This window comes from Gorilla gorilla, chromosome 4 (genome assembly GCF_029281585.2).
Source record: "Gorilla gorilla gorilla isolate KB3781 chromosome 4, NHGRI_mGorGor1-v2.1_pri, whole genome shotgun sequence".
Classification (NCBI taxonomy): domain Eukaryota; kingdom Metazoa; phylum Chordata; class Mammalia; order Primates; family Hominidae; genus Gorilla; species Gorilla gorilla.
The window spans coordinates 27,925,599-27,944,333 of record NC_073228.2 but is presented as its reverse complement, the minus strand read 5'-3'; the positions used below and the strand labels follow the sequence as shown (position 1 = coordinate 27,944,333).

At 44.1% G+C, this 18,735-nt stretch overlaps 1 protein-coding gene across 1 annotated transcript in view; it reads right to left on the bottom strand.

Annotated features, from left to right (window-relative positions):
* The window catches only part of ERN1 (endoplasmic reticulum to nucleus signaling 1), a 91,132-nt gene that overhangs the window by 30,708 nt on the left and 41,689 nt on the right, over positions 1-18,735 (bottom strand). Inside the window, exons 3-6 of the mRNA XM_055386855.2 lie at positions 10,962-10,995; positions 9,848-9,920; positions 5,344-5,416; positions 2,155-2,277 (exon numbers count right to left, since the gene is read on the bottom strand). Coding sequence (XP_055242830.1) covers positions 2,155-2,277; positions 5,344-5,416; positions 9,848-9,920; positions 10,962-10,995 — 303 coding nt within the window. The remainder of the gene's footprint in view (positions 1-2,154; positions 2,278-5,343; positions 5,417-9,847; positions 9,921-10,961; positions 10,996-18,735) is intronic.

Below are 18,735 nucleotides of genomic sequence, written 5' to 3'. Positions count from 1 at the left end.
CTGATGCTGGGATTGGACTTTGGGGGTCTTTGGAGGGAGTGGGAGGGTTGTAAACTACTGCAGCCTGAGGGAGGACTGCAGTAGAACATCTCTAAAGGTCACTACCACCAATTCTTCCCATTCCTGTAATATGCATGTTACTCTTCCCATCAAGAAGCCGAGTCTATATCTCTACCCTTGATTCTCAGCTGGCCTTGAGACTTGCTTTGACCAACAGACTGCAGTGGAAGGAAGGTTCTGGAACTTTTGAGCCCAGACCTTAGGAGGCACTGTAACACCCATTTTTACTCAAGAGGGAGCCCGCTGCCATATCAAGAGTCCAGGCTATCTGTATGGAGAAAGGTCACACGGAACTGAACTGAAGTCTCAGATACATGAGTGAGGCCAACCAAGCATGTGGAATAAAGATGATGGGTTCTTGTTGAGTCCTTCCTGAATTCCCTACAGAATCATTAACAATAAAATGCTTGTTTTAAGGCACTAAGTTGGGGTGGTTTGTCATGCAGCAATAGATAATGGAGGCAATGGATTTACACACCTATGCACACACATTCCACCTCATGCATACCCCAGCTCCTTCGAACACCACAATTTCACCTGAGAATGACGCAATTTTTATATCTGGATGAAGCTGGGGCCACTGTAAGAATTTACTTAATGGAAAAGGTAAACACATAAATACTAAGCAGTCACTACAGTTAGAAGCTGGAATACGTGATTTCTACAGTCTAAGACCTTCCACCCATTTCCATGAGAGCCCGGCCAGCTTCTGCAGGGCCGAAGATTAGTCTCACTGAGTTTTAGAAATGCAGTGCTTTCCCCAGCACTTTCAGGACGGTTCTCTTTTTTCAAATCCTTGGCTGCCTGAAAGTTTAGACCTAAATGTAGTGCTCAATTGTAATGAATTCATCCTAGGTTTTTGGTATAATTTCTTCCTTCTAAATGTTTTTTGTTTCTCCTTTTAGCTTTAAGTATTGTTCAACAATTTTCATGGCATCCCCGACATGTGTGAGGTGCTGCACATATGGTAATAAGTAAGGCAGGTCTCTGCAATAATGGGACCCACCCATTCATACATTCAAACATTGAGCCCCTGCTACACATCAGGCAATATGCCTGATGTAGAGAGACAGCAGCTGAGCAAAACAAAGTCATACCCTCAGGGAACTGATATTCTAGTGAGGGAGGCAGGAAGTAGGCACATAGAATTTATAAATATGCAGTGCCAAGTGTTAAGAAGAAAGAGGCTGAAAAGGGAGGAAACACAAAATGGTGCGGTGAAGAGGGTGCAAGCCATGCCTGTAAAGGGACAATGACGAGGGGTGAGATGGCTGCCACTACAGGCCTGTTAACTGCTACGTGTGCCCCTAGAATGGGAGAGCCGGGTGTTCCTGAGCAGGGTGCAGGCTGTGAGGCTGCAGAAGAGGCTTCACAGAGAAGGTGACTTTTGAGTACAGTTGTGAGAGAGGATATTTGCCAGATAGGCAAAAACAGGCATACCTGGTGGAAAGGACCACACCACTACAAGTCTTTAAAAACAACACTGCTATTCTGGGAGCTGCAGGTAGTTCATCCTAATTGGGAAACTTTTTTTTTTTTTTTGGCGGGGGGGGGATGGAGTTTTACTCTTGTTGCCCAGGCTAGAGTGCAGTGGCTTGATCTTGGCTCACTGCAACCTCCACCTCCCCAGTTCAGGCAATTCTCCTGCCTCAGCCTCCTGAGTAGCTGGGATTACAGGCGCATGCCACCACACCTGGCTAATTTTGTATTTTTTTAGTACAGATGGGGTTTCGCCATGTTGGTCAGGCTGGTCTCGAACTCCTGACCTCAGGTGATCCACCTGCCTCGGCCTCCCAAAGTACTGGAATTACAGGCGTGAGCCACCACGCCCAGCCGGGCAACTTTGAAATGAGAGAAATGAGGCGAGAAAGGTGGCAGCGGCGTCACAGGGGTTTTTCTGGGCCGTGGTGCAGTTTGGACTGTATCCCTTGCGCACTGGGGGGACACTGAAGGGTCTTATAAAGGAAAATGACATGATGGGACCTGTGTTTGGAAAAAAGCAGCTCTGGCCACCTTCTAGGGAAGGAGGCTGGGGAGCTTCTTCCGATCTTCTGGAAACAGGCAGGTTGTAGAAGACAAAGGTTCATTTCTTACCTGTTCGCCCAAGATACAGAAGAGAGGTTGATGGGCAGAGACTATCTGCAAAGGCCGATGACAAAGTCTGCTGCTTCTCCCCAGTCAGGAGGTCAATAACATACCAGATGTCCTGCTTTTTACCTGAAAGGACACAAAAACACATCGTCGTTTACACCATATGGAAAAAAGTATCGCTGCCAAACTAGCAGCCAAGATGCTCTGTATTGAGAGAGATAGACCTGAAATTCTTAGGATGTCATTTCTAAGGTGATGATATAAATGGTAATGCAGCGATAATAAAACTTCTTAGGTCCATAGGTCTTACAATAATTTAATAACCTAAACATGGTATACAAATTCCTCCAAACCCAATAACATAATTATAGTTTCAAAAAGTTCCCCAAACTTTCAAGTTAGATTTTATTGCTTTGATGAGTGGCTTTAAATGTGAAAAGTCTTGCCTGTGAAGGGCAATCCTTTTCCCGTGGACTGGGATCTATAGAAATACAGAAATGTGCCCAGGGGTTCATTTCCCTAATAACCATCATTCACATTTCTCAACCTCCCTACTAACCAGCCACCATGTGAGAAGGATCTACAGTTACTGTTTATGACTATAATTAACTAGTACCTGGGACTGGTCAGTGGAGTTGGTTGCAACCTGATGCTAAGGATGTCAAAGTTGTCTCGGCCTCTGTTCCTAGCCAGTAAGTAATTCCCTGGACTCGGGCCATACCCCTAATCTTGGTCAGCTGATTATGACAGGCAGACAGCACAGTAAATAACACTATATATTAAGAAAACCCAAAGCATATGTATCAATGGTATATACCCAACAGCATCCTAGCAATGGAGAGTCTGTAGCAAGGGCCTCCAATGTGAAGGTCAACACAGTCACTGTGATGCATGTATTTCCATTTTGTAAAGCATGATCTCTGGTGGTCATTTTTATCTTCCTAACTTATTGGAAAAGTCTCCTGTTTTGGAGACTCTTAGAAGAAGAATATTGAGATGCTGGAGAAGGTCACAGAGCCTTTGAAATTTTTTTTTTTTTTTTGAGACAGGGTCTTGCTCTGTCGCCCAAGGAGGAGTACAGAGGTGTGATCAGGGCTCACTGCAGCCTCAAACTCCTGGACTCAAGTCATCCTTTTGCCTCAGCCTCCCCACAGTTGAAACTACAGGCATGTGCCACTATGCCTGGCTCTTTTTTTATTTTTTTTGAGATGGAGTCTCGCTCTGTCGCCCAGGCTGGAGTGCAGTGGAGTGATCTCGGCTCACTGCAACCTCCACCTCCCAGGTTCAAGCGATTCTCCTGCCTCAGCCTCCTGAGTAGCTGGGACTACAGGTGTGTGCCACCACACCCAGCAAATATATATATTTTTTTTTTTAGTAGAGACAGGGTTTCACTGTGTTAGTCAGGATGGTCTCCATCTCCTGACTTCGTGATCCACCCAACTCGGCCTCCCAAAGTGCTGGGATTACAGGTGTGAGCCACCATGCCCGGCCACCTGGCTAATTTTTATTTATTTTTTAATTTTTTTTGAGACGGAGTCTCGCTCTGTCACCCAGGCTGGAGTGCAGTGGTGCAACCTCAGCTCACTGCAACCTCCGCCTCCAGGGTTCAAGCGATACTGCTGCCTCAGCCTCCTGAGTAGCTGGGACTACAAGCACGTGCTACCACGCTTGGCTTATTTTTTGTATTTTTAGTAGAGATGGGGTTTCACCGTGTTAGCCAGGATGGTCTCGATCTCCTGACCTCGTGATCTGCCCGCCTCAGCCTCCCAAAGTGTTGGGATTACAGGCGTGAGCCACTGCACCTGGCCTACACCTGGCTAATTTTTTAAAAATGTTTCTTTTGTAGAGACGGGGTCTCACTATGTTGACCAGGCTAGTTTCAAACTCCTGGCCTCAAGCAAACCTCCTGCCTCACCCTCCCAAAGTACTGGGATTACAGTGGTGAGCCACTGCACCTGGCCTATAATTTGCTAATGCTATACTTCTAAAGTTCCAACAGATGTTGCATACATGCCTGCTCCACATGTGTGCAACTTACCCATGGATCGCAACTCTGTTCTCACTGACAAAATCATAATATGAATATGATCTGAAGGTAGAGGAGAACAGAGCTAGGACCACGAACCTTTTCCATCTAGCATGACATAGCTGGTTACTTCAAGAACCACTAGAGTTTACATAACTCAGTTATTACTTTAATGGGTAGATTGGGCAACTACCATGCTCTTAAATATGTTTAATGAACTCGCCTAAGAGGCCACAGCACAAAGATGATAAGAAGACAATATCCTAAGCAGACTATAAGTGATGAACTGCTGGCAAAAGCTGGAAGACCAGATAGGACACAGTGACATGGATGGTCAGAAGATTATCAGATGTTCCCAGGTCACGGCCCACAGAGAGAAAAATCTGTGCTGATCGTTTCCTCCAAATTCCTAGGCTGGGAGTTCCTCATTCTGAAGGTGTGGAAAGAAGCAAGAGTCTCAATGTCCTGAGCAAAACCTTAAAAGTCTGGCCTGCACTTGAGACCCAGAAATACACATAAAGCTCCTCGAGGCATGAATAGGCAATAAGCACTTTCAGTTCCTCAAAAAGAAAGCTGCTGTATAAATACGGGCTATTATTACTACTATGATTGCAAGATAAATACAGCTCTCCTTTGTGTTGCAAATACTTTTTTATTGACATTTTGGCAGCAACACAGTAAAAGAAAAGCAGGTGATCTGATGCTTTGAAAGCTGTGACCCCATAGGTATGAAAGCAGTTTATCTAGGCAAGCTATTAAGTGCTGTTCTATCAAACATTCTGATAGCAGGAAATACTAAGAAAGCGCTATAATTAACAGGCAGAGCCTGGCTTCCCTTCCTTGGCTTAGATGATTGTACTCACTTTAAATTTCATCCATTTGCCACTGGGTATGTTGCAATCTTGGAATCTCAGGACTAAGTCAACACAGCAACTAAAAGCTTGTTAAATGAGTAACCATATTAATGATGTCAATTCTTCTCCCAAGTTGGGGGAGCCCTTTCTTAATTGGTCAGCTGATCCTGGGGAGAACAGCACCTGAAGCACAACCCAGGAAAGAAAGGGTTGGCAAGGCGGTGACTGCGCCCTCTCTCTCGGCATGCCACTTTCCCAGATTCCGGGACTTACATCAAAGAGACACAAGTTTCTGGAGACAGGAACTCTTACCCATGTAGAGGATCCCATCTGAACTTCGGCATGGGGATGCCTGCACCAATTCTGGGATGGTAAAAGGAAGTTTCTTTAAAAAAAAAAAAAAAAAAGAAAAAAAAGTTAACCAAGTCTTGTGCAATTATTACAATTTTACCAGGCAGTTTGTTTCTATTACCTAATTCTGCTAAAAAGAGAGAAGCACTTTGCAGATGAGAGTTTTCCTAACTGAATACAAAGGAGAAGGGGGCACCCTATGCTTCCACATCTACTTTGTTTTTATTTTTATTTTTTTGAGACAGGGTCTCATTCTGTCGCCCAGGCTGGAGTGCGGTGGCGCCATCTTGGCTCACTGCAACCTCTGCCTCCTGGGTGCAAGTAATTCTCTCACCTCAGCCTCCAAAGTAGCTGGGATTACAGGCATGTTGCCACTACACCCAGCTAATTTTCCACATCTATTTTGACAAGTTCCCAGGTCCCTGAGCTCCGTAAACATCCACTCCTTTACTTGACACCATGTGCGGAGGCCCCTCAAGGTCTCCTGTCCAGGGTGCTTCCCAGGGGTGACACAAATCTTTTCTGAAAAGATTTACACAAATATGGAGAGTTATATATTCTTTGAAATTCTAAGAGTGGGAGAAAGAATTGTCCTGGCTTGGAATACAGAGCCAGAGCTGGCTAGACTGAGTAAAATGACAGTGCTTTGTAGAGCCCCATGGGAGGGAGCCAGGACATTGATGCTGAAGGGATGCAACCTTGGTGCCAAGCTCAAGCTTCGAGGGAAAGGAGAAGTCGCCATTACAGGGGCAACACAAGAGTGTGAGGTGGAAAAGAGTTTTGATGTTTTCTTCAGTAAATAATCCACTACTGAAAAACAAGAAAAATTGAGACTTTTGGTTTTAAAGAGGAAGTTAAGATAGGTGCCAGGAAAAGAAACTCAAAGGAATCCAAATGTTTCAACTGCATTTCATCATAAAACTGATTCTTCTGAGTCTACAGCTGACATCTGACGAGCTCTTTTGGTTAATGCTCGTTTCAGTATACTTTATTTTTAGAACATTCTGTGTTTTTGAAATTGTTCTATAGATACCTGCTTTTATAGAAATGCCTCTACTGCATGGTCACCTTTTTCTCCAAGAAAGAAAAGATTTCTCTCTAGCTTTAATAAGCAGAGCTTTGCATACTAAATAACTTGGATTTTCCCATCATCCCAACATTCGAACCAAGCCTCAGAAGAGGAAAAATGCTTCAGAGAGGCTGCAATGACTGGGTTTTGCCACGTGTTTCTGAGAATCAGAAAGGCACTGCAGATCTTCTAGTCTTCTGGAGTCCTATGATCTCTGCTGAGCACTGCCACGGGTGCCCTGATTCAAGGCCCAAGCTTGGGAAACATTGTTTCTGGAGCTGCTAAACCACAACCCAGAAAGGAGCACAAGGGAGTGATGAAGGGCATCCTCTTTTTTTTTTTGAGACGGAGTCTCACTCTCACCCAGGCTGAAGTGCAGTGGCGTGATCTCGGCTCACTGCAAGCTCTGCCTCCTGGGTTCATGCCATTCTCCTGCCTCAGCCTCCCAAGTAGCTGGGACTACAGGCGCCCGCCACTGTGCCTGGCTAATTTTTTGTATTTTTTAGTAGAGATGGGGTTTCACTGTGTTAGCCAGGATGGTCTCGATCTCCTGACCTTGTGATCCGCCCGCCTCGGCCTCCCAAAGTGCTGGGATTACAGGCCCGGCTGGGCATCCTCTTTAAGAACCAACTCCAACACTAGAAGACTCGGCCCTGGACATATTCCTTCACTTCTCCAGGCTGTTTCCATACCTCTAAAACGGGGATATCACCCACAGGGCTGCTGAGAGATTCCAACGAGATAACTTATACAACTCACTCACCCCAGTTTCTGGCAAACAAATTGCTTAAGAAATGGGGACTACAGAGCTGTGGAGAGAAACCAACGGAGAGCAGTGTTGAAGGTGAAATACACACAGCTCTATACAAGCTTGCCCTCCTCCCCTCTGTTTTGGTCACAGGCATTCACAAAATAATTTTAAAACACCCAAGTTAAAGTCCACAATCCACTTACAGCCTAGATCAGTGGTTCTCATCCTTGGTTGCCCATGAGAATTACTTGGAAGCTTTAAAAACTTCCTACTGATGCATAATACGCAAACAGAAAAGCACTCATCATCACACAGCTCAGTCAGTTTTCACAAAGTGAACATACCCACGTAACCGGCATCCAGGTGAAGAAACAGAAGCCCCCCTCCTCTCTTGCCCCCCTTTCTAGCCATAACTCTCCAGGGTAACTATTATCCTAACTTCAAAACAGCAGAGACTCGTTTTTCCTGTTTTTGGCTTTACATAAGTGAATGGCAGCGTGTGGCCTTTTTTGTCTGTCATGTTTTGCTCAACATCACGCTTGTGAGTCATCTGCGGCGTGTGTCGTCATAGACTGTTGGTCCTCATCACCGTGCATGCCGCTTCCAGAGTTTATTTTTCCACTCCACTGTGGATGTTATTTGGCCACCCTCTGCTTATTATAAGTGGTGCTGCTGTACATTTGGGCACATGTCCATTGGTGAACAAAAGTGCATTTCTTCTTTTTTTTTTTTTTTTTTGAGTTGGAGTGTCGCTCTGTTGCCCAGGCTGGAGTGTAGTGGCGTGATCTCAGCTCACTGCAAGCTCCACCTCCCGGGTTCACGCCATTTTCCTGCCTCAGCCTCCCAAGTAGCTGGGACTACAGGTGCCCGCCACCGCACCTGGCTAATTTTTTGTATTTTTAGTAGAGACGGGGTTTCACCATGGTCTCGATCTCCTGACCTCGTGATCCACCCACCTCGGCCTCCCAAAGTGCTGGGATTACAGGCGTGAGCCACCGCACCTGGCCACAAATGTGCATTTCTGTTGGGTCTGTAACCTAGGAGGGCATTACTGGGTCCTAAGGACTTTAGCACTTACTGCCAACAGTTTTCCAAACCACTTGTGCCACCCTGCACTTCTGCCAGCAGTAGGTGAGAGTCCTGGTTGCTCCACAGCACCAACATGTTTTCTTTTTCTACTTTCCTTGTTTTGGCCATTCTGGTGAGTAGCAGTATGGCACTGTGGCTTTAATTTGCATTTCCAAATGACTAATAAAATGGAACATCTTTTCATATGTTTATGACCATTTGGATATTCTCTTCTGTTATTCTTCCATTGGGCTGTCTTTTTTTAATGTACCATAGGATTTCTTCATATATTCTGAATATGAACTTTTGTTGGATGTGTATACTACAAATACTTTGTGGCCTCTTAATGAGGAAAAGTTCTTAATTTTAATATAATCAATATATTGATTTTTTCCTAAATTTATAGTGTTCTTTAATATCCTACTTAATAAATCTCTACTTACTCTAAGATCATGAAGATGGTTCCATTACTTTTTTTCTTAAAGCTTTATTATTTTGCATTTCACATTTAGATGTGTGATCTATCTGGAACTGATTTTATATGTGTTGTGGGGGGGTAGGAGTCAAGACTTTTATTCCTATATGGATATCCCAACTGACCTACACCACTTATTGCAAAAACACTGTAAGCTGGGTGGTGGTGGCTCACGTCTGTAATCCCAGCACTTTGGGAGGCCGAGGTGGGTGGATCACTTGAGCCCAGAAGTTGGAGACCAGCCTAGGCAATATGATGAAACCCCATTTCTACCAAAAATACAAAAAATTAGCTGGGCGTGGAGATGTGCACCTGTGGTCCCAGCTACTCAGGAGGCTGAGGTGGGAGGCTGGCTTGAGCCTGTGAGACGGAGGTTGTAGTGAGCCAAGACTGTGCCACTGCATTCCAACCTGGGTGACAAAGTGAGACCCCGTCTCAAAAGAAAAGAAAAGAGAAAAGACAAGACAAGACAGGACACTGCAGTGTCACCTTTGTCACATATCAGATGACCATATGTGTGGGCCTGTTTCTAAATTCTCTTATCTGGGGAGCTTTTAAAAAGTCCTGATGACTTAGATCAATTAAATCGGGACCTTCTGGGATTGGGCCCTATGTTCTAGGTCCTAATGCTGTTTTTTCGAATTCCAGGTTATTACAATGTATAATTAAGGCTGAAAACCACTGGTTTAGATTCTCAAATGGAAATGAGGGTAGAATATCACAAGACTCCCCTAAGGAGTCATCGGAAGGTGGGGCAGGTGGAGACAGCACTTCAAACTATATCCCTCCCGCCTAAGGTGAGGGTCGCCAGTTAGAGCAAACCCTGTTCTTAACATTATATCCTCCAGTGTATGGCTGGGCCATGAGAACCTGCTGGTCTGCATCTGTGTTTCTGAACTCTGGCACCACATTTAAAAGCTCATTTAGGAAGCTCTCTGAAAAGACTGATGCCCAGGCTCCTCTCTAGACCACCTGAATCAGAATCCCCAGGGGTTGTTTTTAAAAGCTCCAGGTGGGAGACACAGTAAGACACCGTGCAGACACACTTAAGGACCGCTGGTCTAGAACCCCTGGAGTACAAAAAGCAGCTAAATATACTCACCGTCAGGCCTTCATTATTCTTGCTTCCAAGCGTATACAGGCTGCCATCATTAGGATCTGGGAGAAAGGCAGGCCTAGAGATTAAATAATAAATATCAAAGATAAATTACAGCCCAGGGCATGGAACAACATACCAAAGCCATGCAAACCCATGATGGAGGAATACAGAGTGGAGGGTGGTTGTGTGTAGGTGTGTAAGTGAGTATATAAGACAATTCCACCCACTACTCTCTCTCACTTCAACCACAGATAAATAAAATACCCCTATGGTGGTATACACTATCCTCGAGTGGAGAAAAGCGGCCTGAAAGGAAAAATCATACAAAACCATAGAAGACAAATCATCATTTGGTCAAAGCACCCTGGATGAAGGCAAAATATGTGAAAAGGACCCAGTAAGTCCACTTTTCAATTTCTACATCAATTGTATATAGAACTTCAGCCACTAATATTTAACAGGATGGCATGGTACATAAACAGGTAGAACAAATCTGCTTTTAGTTTTCAAGAGATATTTTTTGTTTAACTTGGAGGCAATAAAAGCAGACTCTAACAGCTTGACATCAGAGAGAACCCGCCAAGGGGACAGATCAAGGTCCCTCCGTCAGTAGCTTCCCTTGAAGCAGATGTGAAGTGGTCTTTTGTCAAGTTAATCTGCTAAAGACTAAACTATAACTACAGTCCCTCAGAAACCCTTGGCTGAATCGTTCCTTAGGTTGCGCCATCATTTAAAGCTCTTACAGGTGCTATCCAGCTTTTACCCCAACACACACTCTGTAGTAGCAGGTCACATTCACCTTTTTTCTCCATGATATGACACAGCAAAGAGGAAGAGGTCCAGTCCCCCTGAGGACTCTGGAAGTTTAAGTTCAAGGCTCAACTTGAGTTTCATCTCAAATAAGCCTTTTTAAAACCACTACCCTTCTCCCTCAGGAAACTGACCACCTCCTCCTCAACACAAGCTTTCATCATAGCACCTGTAAGACTTTATATGTCACTCACTGTTATTCCTCAAACTTACACACATATGCTCTCCCAGCAACTGGCCTCATAAACACTGATTGAATGAAGAAGACTGAATTAAAGGGAAGTACTGAGCAAATCAGAAAACTTACTCTTCCACATGTGTTGGGACCTGCAGGACTGGATCTGTGCAAAAGAACAACAAAGGCATCATCAGAAACATCCCAAAATGTCAAGATTCCCAGAGGCTTCCCAGGACCAGGCCAAGTTGTACCGGTAATAACTTTCTCCCTCCTGTTAACCTACATGGGCTAGTGTACGTGAAGGTTATATGCACTTTTGTATCACCGTGCATATCTTTTAGAAAACATATCCACAATGATGCAAATGTAAGCTCTTAGATAGTTACTGAGGCTGGGTAGAGAACTGAGACCAGAACAGAACTGCTTTCAAGAAACTTGCATATAACTTGGGGGATGGATGCAGAACGAAGAACCAGTCACCACACACCGTGGACAAGGGGTCAGAGCATCACTATGTGACACCTCAAAGACTTCTAAAACCTTAATCATTACCTTGTCCGATGCCTGGAGTAGCTCTACATATTCCCATTAGGAAAAGTAAAATGGGTTTAAGAACTGACTTTGATTGGCCAGTAAATGGACATACCTCTTTGGAGCGGCAATTCTAGAGCCTCCAAGTGTTCATTCCCTTTGGCCCCCCCATTGCATTTCTATAAAATCTAATTTAAAGACAATATAAACTATAGAAAATGGTTTTTGTACAAAGATGTGTACGTAGCAGCATTACAAATGACCTACCCAATAATATGGTTAAGTTATAGAATGTCCACTTGGCAAAAAATTAAGGCTTCTAAGAGGGCTAATAAAATTTTAAGACATATACAAACCTATGCTATTATGTTCAGGAGAAAAGATAACATTGTACATAGAGTATTAATGCAACTATGGGGAAAGGCTTCAATGTACCTAATTAGATGGAAAGATCAAAAATGCTAATTGTAAGTTATCCTTGTTAGAAATGCAACTCCCCCCAACCTTTTCTATATCTTAAAATTTCTGCAAGAGCAGGCATTACTTTTTAAATTGAGAACATGTTTTTTTCTCTAAGTCAATTTTACATTTGCAGCAATTAATGGCAGAATTCTTCCCTCCCTAGATTTTCCTGGGCACAAAGCAAGAGGAAGCTCCTGATTTCAGGGGCAGATGGTGGTGGCAGTGAGAGAGCATGAACACTTGCACAGCAGCACTGTGTAGTGACAGATCCAAAAGTCCGCAGGCAGGAGACTCACAGCGATGAGGTATTTCCAGCAACCAAAACCCCACAGCCATGCTATACACAACTTAATCTCTGGGGGCAAGAACAGCAAGTATTCTTATATGATTTTGTATGCAGAATTCCAGACTCTGTAGGCTCTGCTTATGGTGACAGACAGCTGTCCAATCCATCCAATTATTGGATGAAGGAAAATCTTTTAAGCCTTATCATATGTTGACTTTGCTTAAAAGCCCAGCTCCTATACAAAGGCATATGGTGTTCACAACAACAGAGGTGTACACACACCATATGCGGTCTGTGGGCAGCAAACAAACAACTCACTAAACCAAAAACACTCTAGGAAACAGGAAGAACTTTCAGTCAGTAAGCACATGTTTATCTTTCCCATTAATCACCTCTCGGTACACTCTCACAAACAGACTGATGCAAGAGACAGGAAATAAAGGCACACCACACTCATCCTACTGAAACAAGCTAGTCAAGGTGCAATAACCCAGTTATTTTAACACCGGCTGAAGGCATGCAAGCCAAGAAGAGCAAGAATATCATATTCCGAAGAAAACACGGCAGTAAAATGGCATCTTTTTTGTTTGTTTCAGCCACTTAAAGGTATCACAGATAAACGCAGATTAAGAGGACATGGCCAAATTCCAGGAATTCACCAGAAACAAGACATGGAGACCAACGTGATTTAAATTCCTGTTCCTAACCTGATCTTTGCTGTACAGTGTTTGCTCAGTCACACAGACTCGTCTTCAGATGCAGATTTTCCTGGTTTTCTATAGCTTATCCACTGGTCACCTGACACTGAGGCCTCAGGTCCCAAGATATGCCCTGTATCAGGAAGGTTCCAGTTAAGATTCAGGACATTGGCAGGAGACAGGGGAAGATTCCCGGGACAACTACATTGGTGTTTAAGAACTGTGATTTTTTTTTCTAGGCTTAGGAGAAGATAAACTCCAGTAGGAGGACCTTATGGTTATCTTAGCATTTCCCATCCACTCAGTAAAATAAGCACCTGGAATAAGCCTCTTCAAAGCTGCAGCCCAGGTAAAGACACAATTATTAAGACAGTTCTGACAGAGGCAGACACACTGCTGCTTGGCTTCTGAAATGTAACAATGACCTAATTCTGTAAATGTTTTTCTTTAAGAATCATCTGAATTCAAGATTTGCTTTAAAATACTACAGAAAATAATTATACGGGGGGCGGGGAGGACAGATAAAACAAGAAGTGGCAGGCTGTTGATAACAGTTAAAGATGAGAAACGGGAACACTGGAGTGTTATTTTACTACTCTCTGTACATATGGTTAAATTTTTTCATATTAAAAAAGGTTAAAGAGAAAATTATCTTTGGAAAGTCAGCAAAAATAAAAAGAGCATTATCTGAAAATGTACACTAAAAGAGTAACATGAAAAAGTGGTTTTGATTTAATAATGAGAACTGATATCAGGTAAGATTCTTGCTTTAAAAAAAAAAGTTTTCAGCCATGTGAAAAGAAACACTGTCCTACCTGTAGGGATGTAAACAAATACTGCTGTAAAATAAGCCACTATCTATATGGGGCCTGATAAGAATAAAAGCCAATGTCACCAAGTTGTTTTACTTTCAGAAAAAAAAAGTTGTGGGGGAGTTACTTCACAAATATAAAAAGTGGCTGTTATGTAAGGTAAAGGTAAGGTTATCTGGTAAAGGTAGAGATATGGCAAAATATAGCTGAAATCAAGGTTTGGTCTCCCAGGATTAACACGGGAAAGAAACAAACCTGCTCACTGATCCCCTGGGAGCAGCCACTGGCCTCAACTCCACTCCCCGGCCCCCATCGTGTGTCCAGCTGAGGCCTGGAATGGCACAAGTTTTACACCTGCAGGAACTGACATCCTGGGTGAGGTCACAAGATGCTCATTGCTAGGCTAATCTAAATCACTTCTTTAAGCTCAAATAACAAAACAGACGTCCACATCTTTCCTTTGTCCATGTTCATAAGGGTAAAGTTTTAAACATTTCTGTCCCCAAAAGCAGCGAATTTTTGTCCCCACTCCCTCCTCCACACAGGGAGGAACATTGCCAGCTTCTCCCTTCAGCCTTTCTTCTCACTCAGAGAGCACATGCCTCTCTATAACTTCCACCCTAACCACAGTGGGGTTCTAGGCTCCCCTCTCCCGGGTCCTCTCTCTGGATCAACTGGACACGCCCACTACTTCCCACCAACGCCTCAGCCTCTGCTTGCCCAAGTCACGCCCTCTGTCTGTTGCCTGAGACTGGCTTCTACTCCTGACTATCGTATTTTATTAACAGTACCACCATTCTCCTAGAAGAGAGCCATGACTCAAACGACACTGTTGACGTCTATTTCTCCCTAACACATGCTATCAGTTGCCAAACTCTGTGGTCTATTTCGATGCCAATCATAATTCTGTGTCCTGTTCCCATTCCCTTCAACACCATTGGAACCCTTTGTCTCTCAAGCCTTCCCTCCTCTCTTAATCTGTGTGGCCTTTGGAATCAGACAAACCAAGGCATAAATCCTGGCTCTGCCAATCACCAGCTGAGTGACCTTGGCAAAGTTACTTAAGCTCGCGGAGCCTCAATTTCCTCATCAGTAAGGACAAAAAAATAGAGATAACATCAACCTCATGGGGCATCTCTATGTAGGTTAAATGTTTGTCAAGACTGTAAGTCAGTGCCTTTACACTGAGAAGAGTGATCCTTTTAAAGGCATAAATCAGATTAAGCTTCTCTGTTACTCAAAATCCTTTGGTGGTTCCCCGTCTCACTCAGTGAAGGCCAGTGTTTACACAGTGGCTCATAAATCCCAAGCAGTCCCTCCCTTTCAACCTGTCACCCTTTAACAATCTCCCACTATTTCCCACACACTCCATTCCAGCCATGCCGGCCTCCAAGTATTCAACAAGCACTGCCAGGCCTGCCCCTGCCTCAGGACCTTTGCACTGGCTGTTCCTCTGCCTAGGTCTTTGATCAACTGTTGCCACCTCAGAGCGGTCTTCCATGATCACCTCCTACTGCCCAGGATTTCCAACCCTTCTTCCCTGCTTAATTTTTCTCCATGTCACTTACCACCTCTGTAGTTCTGTATATTTTATTGCTTACTTAATGCCCGACTCTGGCCACTGAGGGTTGGGATTTATTTTTTGTTGTCTGCATCTTCCCAAGGATCTAAAACAATACCTGACACACAGGTGGTAACCAACGTATTTGCTGAATGGAGTAATTAAGTGTCATTTCCTGTCTTAGTCTGTTTGTGTTCCTATAAAGGAATACCTGAGGCTGGGTAATTTATAAAGAAAAGAGGTTTATTTGGCTCACAGTTCTGCAGGCTGTACAAGAAGCATGGCATTAGCATTTGCCTCTGATGAGGGCTTCTGGCTGCTTCCACTAGTGGCAGAAGGCAAAGGGGAGCCAGAGTGTACAGAGATCACAGGGCGAGAGAAGCAGCGAGAGGGGAGAAAGTGCCAGGCTCTTTTTAACAACCATCTCTCACAGGAATTAATAGGGTGAGGATTCACTCACTACAATGAGGACAGCGCCAAGCCATTCATGAGGGATCCACCCCCAAGACCCAAACACTTCCCATTAGGCTCCACCTCCATCACTGGGAATCAAATTTCAACATGAGGTTTGGAGGGTCAAATATTCAAACTAGCGCAGTTTCTTTCCTACTTCCACTCTTGGCTAGCCTGGAAATCCATTGTTGATCACTTTTAATAATCCAGCAGATAAGCTCTACTCACCCTGAACCCAGGATCTGCATAGCAGTCCCTCTTCCTCCACCCAGGCTTCTGAGCACAGCTGTAGAAAACACTGCGATCATTTGTGGAGATACCATCATACGTGGTATCTCCATGGTGTGGCCAGCTAGGCCCCTGCCACTAGGAGATCCTGGCTGGCTTCTGTTCTCACCCCTGTAGCTGATATTTCAAACTACTCCTTGCCTCAAGGTCCCTGTCTCTCCACAAATGACTCTGCCTTCTGTGTCACAGGGGATATTAAGGGAGACTGAGTGAGCTTGCTGAAACTTCCTACCCTTTGTCTTCTACATTTGCCCAGCTCCACCCTTCCATTCACATCTCTATAAAGGAACAATGCTTTTGTCTTCACACTCATAGATTTTTCACACTCACATCTAGATCCTGTCTTCAAGGATCTTCAACTCCTCCTTTGCCTATAAACACAAAAACCTCTTGGCTCTGCCTGCTCTTCTGCACACTCTCCTTTTCCTCCAAAGTGCATCCATTTTAAGTTTACAGTTCAATCAATCTTGAAAAACACACACCCATGTAACTATCTTCACCATCAAGATACAGAACATTTCCATCACCCTAAAACATTTTTTCACATCCCTTTGGATTCAGTATTTCCAAATCTTGCTCCAGATAAGTACCAGTTCATTTTGTTTGTTCTAAAATTTCACAAATGACCACGTCATAGATACTCATTTGTGCCTGGCCTCTTTATCTCACATAATGTCTTGGAAATTCATCCATATTGTTGTGTGTATCATAGTTCGCTCTTTTTTATTACTGAATAGTATTCTACTATAAGAATTTACCACAATCTGTTTACCTATTTACCTGCTGAGGGACATTTGAGTTGCTTCTATTTTCTTGGCTGGTGTGAATAAAGCTTCTGTGAACATTTGTGTACGAGTGTTTATTTGGACCTATTTTCATTTCTTTTTTTTCTTTTCTTTCCCTTTTTTTTTTTTTTTTTTTGAGATGGAGTCTCGCTCTGTCGCCCAGGCTGGAGTGCAGTGGCACAATCTCAGCTCCCTGCAACCTCCACCTCCTGAGTTCAAGTGACTCTCCTGCCTCAGCCTACCGAGTAGCTGGGACTACAGGCGTGTGCCACCACACCCAGCTAATTTTTGTATTTGTAGTATAGACGGGGTTTCACCTATTGGTCAGGCTGGTCTTGAATTCCTGACCTCGTGATTCACCCGCCGTGGCCTCCCAAAGTGCTGGGATTATAGGTGTGAGCCACCGTGCCCAGCCTATTTTCATTTCTTAAAACAAGGAGGGGGACTGGCTGCATCATATTGTTTACATCTGATAAAAAATTGACAAACAGTTTGCAAAAATGGTAGTACTGTTTTATATTTCCACCAGCAATGTATTAGAGATTCCTATGGAATTTTTAGAATGTTGATTCCTAGGTTCTTCCCCCAGGAAGCTGGCTTTGTAGGTAGAGACAAGGAATCTGCCTTTATAACCCAAGCTGGGTGATTGAGCCATGTGGGGAAACTACACTGCTCCGAATCCTCTGCTCCACCTTCCTGCCTTCTTACCTTCCTCCACTCACTGCCCTCTGGCCCCTGCCCTCAGAATAAGATCAGAACTGCCACTGTCAAGTTCCCGTGATCAAAACCAACACTTGCAAATCATCAGACGCCGCATGGCATCTGAGGATGTTCTCCCTTGGACTCCTGACCCAGTCCCACTTGCAACTGCTATGGGTGTCTCAGCCCAAGGCCATACCCCCAGGACCTGCTCCTCGGTTCACATTCCCCAGATTGGCTAGTGGGTCCCACTTCCACCAAGTCACACAATCTAGAAACTCAGAAAGTCCCCAAACCAGTCCCTTTTAAGTGTACCTCTAGCAGTGACTGTAAATGTTTTGGGTTGGCCCTTTTGAAAAGTATTTAAGGGAGAGGGACAGGGATTACCCCGCATTGATCATTACTGAAGCTGGGTGCTGGGTACATGGTTTCATGATACTACTCTTCTTACTTTGGGGTATGTATAAAGTTTTTATAAAATGAAAAGTTAAAAGAAAAAAAAGCCAAAAAAAGAAGCTATTTAAGGCAAACATCTGCAATAGGTTGGAGAGAATGGCCTGTTCCTCCTGCTCTCACCTGTGGCATAATTCTGAAGAGCCTGCTCTTCCAGTTGCACAGGGCACAGAGAGACTGAACGGAAACCCATGTTAAGAGCATGAAGGACCCTGTCAGGACCATCCCAGGCTTCCCTAAATGCAGGGCTGGCAAAATTCGTGAGGGCCTGGGGAAAACATGGGGTGATAAGTCAGCTGAACAGAAAAATGTCTTTGACGCAATCAACCAAAATTTAAATAACTGTTTCAAACCAGACTTCGAGATTGACGGCCTCTCTCTGGAGGTAGCTCTGGGCAGACTTCCTTCCATGTAGGAAGAAGTAAGATCCCTTTGATTATAGAAGCCACAAGAACAGGTTGCTCACTTAACTGGAGCTCAAGGAGCCTTGCAAGATCCTTCTCTTCTCTTTCCCAGATGAGCACGGATATTTCTGGAACACCCTGCTTTTGCTTTTCCATTGGACTCTAGATGACCTCTGGCTTTACTGTCCTCCTCCACCTTGTTCTTTCTGACCCCATCTGACCACGCTTCTGACCCCCATAACGCAGCAATGGAAATCAGCTCTCTCTTCTGTACAACTAAGACGTTACCACACAGTTAAAAAGTCCCCAAACCAGTCCCTTCTAAGTGTACCCCTAGCAGTGATTTTAAATGTTTTGGGTTGGTATTCAAAATACCTTTTGAAAGGTATTTAAGGACCCAAAGAGCAGAGATGAAGTCTCAAATGCTTTATAGTCTGTGTAATCCTCTACACACATGCACCCCCATTCCCC